Source organism: Mustela nigripes, chromosome X (genome assembly GCF_022355385.1).
Source record: "Mustela nigripes isolate SB6536 chromosome X, MUSNIG.SB6536, whole genome shotgun sequence".
Taxonomy (NCBI): Eukaryota; Metazoa; Chordata; class Mammalia; order Carnivora; family Mustelidae; genus Mustela; species Mustela nigripes.
The window spans coordinates 60,977,707-60,988,738 of NC_081575.1; the positions used below are offsets into that span (position 1 = coordinate 60,977,707).

The 11,032-nt window shown below is 39.6% G+C and overlaps 1 protein-coding gene across 1 annotated transcript; it reads right to left on the reverse strand.

Moving 5' to 3' along the window:
- Positions 1 to 2,281: 2,281 nt before the first annotated feature.
- TBX22 (T-box transcription factor 22) lies at positions 2,282 to 10,363 on the reverse strand. The gene is made up of 8 exons (XM_059385536.1): positions 10,192 to 10,363; positions 9,388 to 9,574; positions 8,551 to 8,652; positions 7,013 to 7,187; positions 5,967 to 6,131; positions 5,519 to 5,583; positions 4,755 to 4,840; positions 2,282 to 2,901 (listed from the first exon to the last, which is right to left on the reverse strand). Exons 1-8 carry the CDS (start codon positions 10,361 to 10,363, stop codon positions 2,282 to 2,284), a joined length of 1,572 nt encoding a protein of 523 aa, XP_059241519.1.
- Positions 10,364 to 11,032: the final 669 nt, after the last annotated feature.

Genomic DNA, 11,032 nt, shown 5'->3' on the forward strand with positions numbered 1-11,032 from the left:
TTTACCAATATAGTTATGTATTATCAATTTTAAATTGCTAATATATAACAAAATTATCTGAAATATAAATCATGGGCTACATATACTTGAATGGATACAAAATTAATGCCTTCTCCTAAATAATTATTAAAAAGTAACCCAGAGATTTTCTGGATTTTTCAGTTAAATACTTTCTGTCATTAATTACCAAGTATCTGCCATATAAGCCATCAAACTAAGCTTCATTATACTTTGATATGGGAGTTTCTGCTTTAAAAATTGTAATTTATTTTAACAGCAACCTATTTTGGAGTAGACAGAAATAAAATGTACTTGCTACTTCAATCCATAATTTGATGAACCCAGTTTAGTATGGATAACCCCGGGTAGTAGAGATTTCCTGCCTCAGACTTTTAAAACAGGTGTCCAATTAGTTTGGGCTACAAATAATATTTCATCTTGACTAGAATATTCAGTTTAAATGTAACCATGTGCTGTTCTATCCCTATTCCCAGAAGTAAAGGGGAATATAATTTTAATGCATACATAGGAAGGCACATTTGTAAGATACACTTAAGAGGGAGTAACCATTTTGAGAAAAATTAAATAATAATATGCTCTTCCTAATATGTGTTGGAAAGTTACAAAAAGCAGTTTAGAAATTTGGTTAGTTTGAAAAAAGTCAAGCCAAACCATTGTAATGTGAAGCACCTTGGCCTAATAAATTATAGAGCTAGTGGCATAAAAACTTAAATTTGATTTATTTTAAAGATATGCAAGTTATATTTAGGTTATACTTAATGATTTTTTAAGATTTTATAAGTCAAGCAGAGAAAGACAACTATCATATGATCTCCCTGATATGAGGAAGTGGTGATGCAACATGGAGGCTTAAGTGGGTAGAAGAAGAATAAATGAAACAAGATGGGATTGGGAGGGAGACAAACCATAAGTGACTCTTAATCTCACAAAACAAACTGAGGGTTGCCGGGGGGAGGGGGTTTGGGAGAAGGGGGTGGGATTATGGTCATTGGGGAGGGTATGTGCTTTGGTGAGTGCTGTGAAGTGTGTAAACCTGGTGATTCACAGACCTGTACCCCTGGGGATAAAAATATATGTTTATAAAAAATAAAAAATTTAAAAAAAAAAAAAAAAAAAAAGATTTTATTTATTTATTTGACAGAGAGAGGGAGAGATCACAAGTAGGCAGAGAGGCAGGTGGCGGGTGGTGGGTGGCAGGCTTCCTGCTGAGCAGAGAGCCTGACGCAGGGCTTGATCCCAGGACCCTGAGATCATGACCTGAGCCAAAGGCAGAGGCTTAACCCACAAAGCCACCCAGGTGCCCCAATATACTTAACAATTTTTTCCAGAAAACTTAGGACCAAGTGAAAGGAAACATTTCAACTTCATAAACTAAAATAAAAATCTCATTTATGCTACTTTTTGTCTAGTCCAATTTACCATGACTGACTCACAAGAGTGGAATTAAACTATACCAATGTAATGATATTTTCATATTTATGGATTCAAATGTATTATCTCCCTTTAAATAATAATTTATTAGTCTTTTAGGAGAACTACAATAATTTGTTTTTGTAAACTGTGTAAAACACCAGGTTTGTTAAAAGAATAAGTAAATAAGCTTCACCTGGGAATGATCCAAAAAATAAAAAGAAATGAAAGATCAAATTTATTTAGAATATTTTGTTTTTCATTTAATCTTTGTTTTCCTTCAGGGTTAAATGATTTTTAGGTTGCAATAATAACTTTTTGAAAATTCCTGTCCTTATTTGTAACTTAGAATTGAGATTGGTAGCTTCTCCAACAATAAAGTATAAAAGTATAAGGCAAGTGAACAATGATTTTTCTACAATTACTAGAGAATTACAATAAATATAATTTTCATAGATAAAAGTAAAATTGCTTTGCTGCTTTCACAGGAATTAAATCCAACTTCTTTTGGTCATTATCAATATGTAAGAGGCAGTTGACATGGTAAACTGACTTCACTGTAATTAAAGGCTTCATCTGGAGTCAATTTTCACCCATAGTCTATCTCATCAAATAATATTTATTGACTATCTTATTTTGAGGCCCAAGGCTACTGTAATCAGAGATTGTTACAGATCATATTTGACCTGTAGCAACCTCTTATGAACATCTGATAAGGCACTTTAAATGCATAACAGAAATACCTCTGATAATAAAACTTTTAAAACCCAAAACCTCTTGACCTTTCTTTGGCTACAAATAAAGAAAATACATGCTTATGTGTAATTGGTTTAGGAATGTGATTCTTCCATTAAAGGCAATGATTGATTGTTGGGTACCAATGAGCATGGCTGCATTTGCCTTCTCTAAAAGAAACTTGGTTATTGTCATTCACTTTGACTTTGAGATGGTTGGCAGCATTTACCAGTCTAGATGGCACTGAGAAATTGTACCTATAAAAACCATAGGAAGGATGGAAAGAACAACCAATTGTTTCCTGGACAATGGGGTTTGGTGATAAAATACTTCCAGGTGCCTGTAATCCATACAACATTTGACTGGAAGAATTAGGTGCCTGTAGACACTGCTCACTTAAGTCTTGAAATGAACTGCTTTTTGAATTGGCGATCCCCAGAGAAGAGAACATGGAAACTTCCATCATGAGAGGGGCTAAACACTGAGAACTGTTGCTACTTGCTAGTCTTTCAGGAGAAGGCAAGATAAGGGGCTGCTGTTGCCAAAAATTAGTTGGGCAAATCTTGTAGCAAAGGGGCAGGTTGATATTGTGCAGATACACCTCTGGACAGGGCATTCCAAGGGAGCCTGTAGGTAAGTGAAATGTAGGCACAGAGCAAGTTGGAAAAAGCAAGGAGTTCAGAGGAGAGGGAGCCCCTCCACTAGAGGTCACTGGAGATGAGCCACTGCTTCCACCTGTGAATAATAATTCAGTCAATGAACGATGAACTTGATGTTCCTCATAAATGAGTACTAAGGACCACAAATATTCTGCTTCATTCTTTTTCACAAGTTCACAGTTCTTTTAACTTCTTTGGGAAAGAATATGCTCATTCCTCTGACCAAAGTTGAAAATGATATCTTTACAAGGACCATTACTACTTTTAGCACTACAATTATGTATTATGTATTGAGCATTCACTATGCACAAGAGCTGTGCTAGGCACTTGGACATTTATCCAATTAATTACAAAATATGCCTAAATAAATAGTACCCAGAGCCAATTATATCTTACAAATTTAAAAAAAATTAAGTTTTAAAAAATTTACAAAAATGAGTATTTGATTAAATTAAACAAATTGGTTGGGATTCAGTAAAAAGCTTCATTCTTATAAAAATATTGGAGCACATGAAAATAATCTTTATAAACTAACATTTAAGTGCACTTGCTAAAGATAATTTTTAGTTAAAAAAGTAAAAATAAAAAGTTCATAGTAATGTCAAGTGACCTTTTATGTTTGCTTAGCATCTACTAAAGTTAGGGATAGTTATAAAGTCCATGAAAATCTAGACTTTACACCTTATTTTCATGTTTGAATTTTAAAATTTTGACTAAACTTGATGGTTTCTTTTGTGTGTGTGTGTGTGTGTGTTGTTTTTCTTCACTATTTTGTGTAAGCATAGCCTAATTCTTTATTAACAAGGTGGCAAATGTCTTTTATAATTAAATATTCTAAAGTCATTTGAAAAATGGTACCCCTTTTCTTTGGAACTTGAGAGCAATCTGGACATTTAAGTAATTAAGAAAACTGTATTTTAAATTATCAATTAATGAATTAATGATCATTGTTAGTTTTTTGTTTGTTTTGTTTTGTTTTAGTGCACTTCATGTTGACCTGGATATTTTAAAAGCATGCTGCCTAGATGCTATTAAAGTGTTCATATTTTTCTATGCAACTTTGTAAACCAAATTAATACAATCAATACAGTGAAATATTTTACCAAATAATTATTAGACTTGATCTGTTTTCAATGTTATAGTAGTATATAAAATTCAACCTAAATAAAATGTTGATGATTTTCTCCAGTATTTATAAACTTGCGTTAATGTCCTAAGACAAACAAATTTTAGAGTAAAGACAAAAACAGTAAAATAATTATATGTTGTTTGCAAATACTCTTTTATTTATTATTAAACACCAGAGACATGAAGGTATACATTCTTCTACCAGAAAGCTTGCATTGTCTAATTATTATTATTATTTAATCATGTAATGCATTACCTGATAAAAACTACCTTGCAAATATTTTTAATGCTTGTGGCAATTAAACTAATTGTAATGACTTAGTGTTGTTTTCAATATTTATTTTCTTTACTTACAGTAAAAGGAAAATTAGAACTAAGTGATGGTAAAATTTAATGGATGTCATTTTAACATGTGTGGAAAGTTTATGAGAAACATATTTATTTCGATATCTAATGTATTTGCAAATAAGGCCACACATGTACCACAGGCAGATTCCAAAGAATGTGAGATAGTGAGTTGCTGAAGAATCCAGGTGAGATTTGGAGATCTCAGGATATGTGATAACTTAAGAAGACTGAAGTCTAAATCCACCATTACCACGGCTCTGTTCTTCTCCTTCATGCCAGTTTCCCCCTCTTTTTGCCTCTTACTTTCTCATCAAGTTAAATATACACCAACTATCTTGTAAACCCGCATTCTCTGGCAGGAACTTATCCCCTTGTATAATATTTACTACAGAGGCTCTGACTATTGTTACTTCATTAACATTTAAAAGTAAACATTAATAAAACTTTTCTTACATTGTGTGTCTGTACCAAAAGTTTTAAAATCCAGAGTGGCAGAAGGCCTCCACGGGTAGATCTCTAAAAGCCTATCCAATACAACCCTGAAAAATAGATTCAACTTTCAGCAAGTCCAGAATTCAATTCCTGAAAATAATGATTTATGTAAACTTTTAAGTTATCTTAATACAGTTTTTAGGGGTCAATATCTGAAATATAATATATTTCATTGCTTATAGCCAGACTGCTGAATAAAATTCACAGTAATAATTCCCTGAATAAAAACCTCAGGGATCTAGAATAAGTGATATCTTTGTTTTAATTATTTTAATGAATATATAATATTTGCCCCAGGGGTACAGGTCGAGAATCCTCAGGCTTACACACTTCACAGCACTCACCTTATCACATACTCTCCCCAGTGACCAGAAGGCAACCACCCTCTCCCTAACCCCCTCCTACCAGCAACCCTCTGTTTTGTGAGATTGAGAGTGTTTCACAGTTTGTCTCCCTCCCGATCCCATCTTGTTTCATTTTTTCCTTCCCTTACCCTGCAAATCCCCCACTCTGCCTCTCAAATTCCTCATATCAGGGAGATCATATGATAATCTTGAAAGTGGATTGGGAGAGGAAAAGAGGAAGCAAGATTTTAGAGACAAAACACGTACTATGTACCAGTTACAAAACTTAGGACCTCGGAGTCTCTGAGCCACAGTCACCTTATCTGTAATACTTGTGGAAAGTGCTATATAAATATTAGATATGATTGTTATGTTGCTTACCTACTTCTTCTGGGATCTCTAAAACCTTTTGCAAAAGGATTCCTGTCTATTTTCAGTTTGGTAATCTATAGATTAAAAAAAAGAAGAAGAGAGAAAAAGATAAAGATAAAGTCAGTGCCCTCAGTAATAACACTCACCATTGCTTTTAATGGTTACAACAACCACAAAACACTTCAATGTGTAATTTGGCACATTCAATTAATACAAGCATATTGTTAAGTTGAATTTGGAATGGTTATCTCCTTTCTCCCCTGGCACTTTGTTCTGCTTTCCTTTCTCTTTTCTCCTTTTCCACACAATTCATAATCAAATTTGCTTTGATGACAATGCAATATGACTATAATATTTTTTTAGTTGTGGAAAATTCAATCCATATAATGCAGCTTGCTGCCATCCAGAAAGTCCCTCTGGAGCCAGCTCTGCTTTCCCAGGATCAAGTTGCCCTTACCTGCTGGTTTTGGTAAGCTGTCATTGTGGTGAACTCCGTTTCTTTAAAGGAGAATGTTTTAACCCCTTCAGTGGGTAGGGACTGAATCCTGGACAGGTCAACCTTGCTGTCCTGTTCCATCACATGCACACGAGGCTTGTACTTATGCATGGACTGCAGAATGATCTGGAGGAGAAATCATCAAATGTTTTCCTAGAAAGTGGCTTCCCCTCTACAACACTGGTTTCCTCTCATTGGCACCCCCAACATGCCCACATGCAAAAGTGAGGCTAAACCAGAAAGGATAGGTTAGCCACACACAAGGACTTTTCTTTGACATTTAGTTCTGGACAGACATGCTCAGGGCTAAGAGGTTTCCAGATAGGAGTATCGCAGCAACAATAGGCAGCCAGGATTCCATTTCCAGATGAGACCCTTTCTTGCTTCTAAGTGTGGACAACCATGTGATGTCCCCTGGATCTGACTGCCTGCTAGAAGTTCCCTGGGCTTATGTTAACTGAAGGGGAGCCATAGGACATACCCCACTTCTTAATCCTGGGGTCCTCCATCTCTTTATTTGTGGCTGGCCCAGGGCAAGGCCAGGCATGGCAGGGGGAAGATGCATATGAGAATAAGACTCAGATCCAGGTAACCTATAAATAACCTCTTTCACAAGTGAGTTGTGGAGGGGATTTCTGTCATACCATGCCAGACAGAAGGTGCTCATCTAGGAGAAGGCAATCAGAGCCCACAGCGATTGCCCTGGAGTCTGAGATGCAAGAGAACTCCACGAAGTGCATTCCCTTCCACACTCTCCGACCAGGATTTATGGCTTAAACAAATCTCATTTGATCTTCAAACTCCTTTCATTCACCCTTCCCAAACCCCAGCACTCTCAGATGCCAAACAAAGGTCGTAGGAGCTACTTTGGTCACAAGCGCAGAACTTGAACAGTTCCTAAAGACCACCCGGGAGAAACATTTTACATCTCTCCAGGGTAACATGCAGGCTGATGATGCCTTGACACTTCCATCCCCTCCTCAAGACAAAGGATTTCAAACACTTACATGGCCTTTGTCATCCATCTCATTGTTGGTGAGTTTCAAGCGATCAAAGCTGATGATCTGCTGCATCCAGGTGTCTCCAGAGCAGGGTGAGTGTGGGTGAACATAGAACCTGGGAGTAATGCATGAGTGGTCTGTATTCCCAGCTACCATCCACTGTGAGCTATGGTACACATACCTAAAAAAAGCAGAGAGTGTGGCTTTAAGTGCAATGGGCCAAAGCCAGGTGCATGTGAGAAAGCCTGCTGGATCTAGTCCTAATGACACCGGCCAAGGTTTGCCTCCTAATCCCAAAGAAGATCCAACTTGATTTCCAAAGGGCGTTCAGAGATAAAAAGCAAACCATATACAAACACGTGCCATTAAAATGTAATGAAGTTCCAGGGCAAGTATAACATCATGGGATTTCAGAGTCTGGTTTGTATTTCCTCACGGAAACAACCACAGAAATTGATCTAATCCACTTTGCTGTGCAGAGACAGTTTAAAAACCCTCATGGCTCAAGCCAGAAGCATCAGTCAGAGAAAAAGCAAAAGAGAGCATAACGTGTCTGTCCAATCCACCTCCACCTCGGCCAGTGGCCCTCAAAGCCCTTTCACCAACAAGGCTTCACATCAGAACACCACCTGCAACTCTAGCCCATGAGGCCTCAGGGCTGATTTCACCCTGTTTCCAATATCAACCACTCAATTGTGCACTGCATTCCCAAGCCAGCTCAAACGCAAGAAGCAAGTCACTTGTTCTATTTACAAACTCCAGTAGGTTCTTGAGCTGTGCTTTCTCTTTGCCCCTCAAATCCAGCCCTGGGCATCATGCGTGCTCTCTCTTAGAAAGGCTAGATATCCACTTCAGTGGAATGCTCACAGCCTGAGTAAGAGTGGCTCCTGCACAACCCCATAGCCTCTAAGCCAAGTGCTGGCATAGCTGCACGTCTGGAATGCTACGCCCGAGAGACCTCTTGGCTTTAAATCAATTTGAACACTATTAGCCTGCTCTATTAGAGAGCCTGATTCAAAAAGAAAGGTTATTTGTAATTTCTAGGACCCAGCTGCCGCTTCAGAAGAGAAGCTAAAGAAGGAAGAAATGATACACCTAAATATGGTAACTGTTAAATTAGCATTAGATGATAAATCAGAACATCACTCCAGGACCCTGATGCCAAAGTAGCACAACCCAGAGCCCAGTGCAGCCCCAGAAGCACAGTCACTTCTCTCTAAATCCCTTCAAACAACCTCTTAACTTCCTGAGTCCATACCCTCTGCAGTTGGCATAGCCAAGGCCAGAGTGGTGGGTAGGTAAATGATGTGGAGTACATTGAAACACAAACTGGCACCTGTTCCAGGAGTGAGAGGAAAGAGGAGCAAGACTGCTTCTCTCAGTCTGAACCTCCATTTGAGTGAGAATATTCAACTCCCAAAGTCCACAGGAGAACAATTTCACCACCACTCCCATGGTAGAGTTTTCCATATAACATTCTCGGGTTCCATAAGTATCCTCATTCCCAGACTTGGTCTGGGGTATCCTTCTTTTGGCCTGGTTACCTATAACGCTTGGAATCTACTGGCACCACGTCGATGGCCACATAGTACTTCTTCCCTGGGTCCAGCCCTTTCACTTTGACTCGAACAGAGGGGAACATCCGCCTGTGGGAAAGAAAACGGCCACTGACCTAATGCTTTTAGAGACATTTGGAGTGGGATGGGGTGGGGAGACAAGGGAAAAATGAAGATATTCACAATACCTTCCTCATTATAGGACAGATTCCAGGAATAATATTTGCTACATGGAGAAAGATTGTTGATTGTATGCTTGATTGAACAAGTTCAGGATTTCTGTGTGGAGCAGAATATTCTTACCACAAGGCTTTGTCCACCCCACTCCCTACCATCACCACTAATAAAAAGCCTTGTAAGAGAAAGTAGAGAAAAAAAAAAAAAAACTGTGCCTGGGCCCTCAGTGTCAATGGTACTTTCTGTAAGGCAGATTTGGGAAAGACTGAAACTAAGAGGATTCATGTAAAAAAAATAATAATAAAATATAAATAAACAAATAAATAAATAATAACCCAGCTGATGTGATGCTGCCCCAAAGCAAAAGGTGAAAGCAGAAAAAGCCCACTTCAAATTACCCCAGGCTAGGTTGGGATGGTAGGCTGGGTTTTTGTCCACTGATAACTGAGAGGCTTTAAGGAGAATTTCTTGAAGTCACTGCCTACAAGAAAGAAAAACTGAGCCACTAATAGTGCGATTTATTGAGAGGATGTGACTTTCTAAAACCTGTGGGATGACAAGGGCAGATATAGAGTATGAAGCTGGAGGCACCGCATCTTATGACTTCCTACTGTGTGCATTCTTTGAACATCTTGTACAGAGCAGAACCTGCCAGCCTTTGTAATGATCATCTCAGTCCCAATGTCATGGAATCTCTTCCACAGTTCAGATCCTTGAAGTTCCATTTGGATAGCATCTTTCTCTTCCATATTTTTGCAGCTGTTGTTATCACTGTCGCTGCTGCTATAGCCAGAGAAAGCAGTTGCTGAGGGCTCGGTCTTGGGTCGCTTTTCTGCTGGACACAGAGACACCAAGAGTTTGACAGAGGTTTGACAGAGGTTCGAAGTTCCTGCGTCCCCTTCTCACTGATACCTGTCTTGGAGTAGACTGGCCCCGCTGCTTCTCTGGGAACCTTGGAAGCGTATATTCAAGTTCCCCACAACACCCTCTGTGGCCTCCGGATGGGGAGAAAGGGACCCAGATCGCGTCCTGGAAAAGGCTCCTGTCCTTCAAATTTGCCCATCCTTATTCTCTTGAGACTTTTGGACCCTGAGGCTGAATCTCCCTGCCTCAATCTAAATGCCTGCCTGCTTCCTACCCCAAGAAACAGCTACCATCTGGCTCTCACAGCCTGGAGGTTGCAGAGTGTAACTTCACAAACGCACAGGGAAGCTCCCCTTCACCGCAAATGAACGACAGCAACACGCACTGAATCTGGAAGCTCTGAAGCTTCCCCTATAACCAAGTGACCGAGGTGTCTCCGTGGTCCCAAATGTGGCCATCCAGCTGGACCAAAGCATCCTAGTGAGGGCTAGCAGCCCTCTCTCAGCTTCGGGAGTGGAGCTGAGATTTGCCGGACAGCATGCTCTGGTAGCAGGCTCAGGGTTTGGGGGCTGCGGTAGGAATACTTACGGGGCTGCTGACTCTTTTCCCTTGTGGCTCTTCTCTTTCTCTCCTCCTCTCCGCCCTCCTTTTCCAGCAACTCAGGCTGAGTCTCCTCTCTTGGGTCTTGCAATTTTCTTTTCCCGGGTCTCTGCACCAAGGCTTCCACAGAGAAGGCTAGTGCCCGAGAGCTCAGAGCCATCCCAGGAGGGGGTGAAGGGAATGTGCAATGCAAAGTTTCAACCTGAGCTCAGTTAGGGAAGGAGAGGGAGGGAGGGTGCAGAGGACAGGGCAAGGAGGGAAAGCAGGAAAACCTCCAAATTAGAAAAACCATTTCTGAATCTAGAGTCAAAGAAAGAAAGAAAGAGAAAGTGTATGTGTGTATTATATATATATATATATTTTTTTCTTTTTCCCCTTTGAATAGACAGAATGAAAGTAGAGAAAGATCAAACTGGAGCCAAAGTCCTCTGGATTCTAGTCTCTCTTCCCTTTGTGGTTTCCTCTCTCCCAGTGGACATGTGCAGACCATCAGACGTCAAATCACTGAATCCAGGACCTGGCAATGCGCAGAGATTGGCAAGCTCAGGCCTTTTAGGGAGCCGACCTGCAGCTTGGATTGGGAGATACTGTTGCATACTACTGAGTAAATACCAGGCTGGTCACAGGGTCCACTGTTTGTTTTGGAAACTGTTAAGGTATATATAAAAACAAACAAACAAATAAAACCATCATGAAGGACAATTCAGAGTCTGACAGGGGAAGGAGGAGGGGTGGGAGTGGGGTAGGGGTGTGGGTGGAGAGAGGGTTATGCATGGCAGGAAAGGGTAGAGGGATACAAAATGTTGCTCTTTAACAGTGAATTGTGAAA

Excerpts from the sequence above, each read along its gene's own strand:
- TBX22 (XM_059385536.1), bottom strand. The coding sequence starts at position 10,363 with ATGGCTCTGAGCTCTCGGGCACTAGCCTTCTCTGTGGAAGCCTTGGTG. Across the intron at positions 7,188-8,550 it reads GTAGATTCCAAGCGTTATAG|GTATGTGTACCATAGCTCAC; the intron begins GTAACCAGGCCA and ends TGCTTTTTTTAG. Across the intron at positions 4,841-5,518 it reads AGAGATCCCAGAAGAAGTAG|GGTTGTATTGGATAGGCTTT; the intron begins GTAAGCAACATA and ends TCTATTTTTCAG.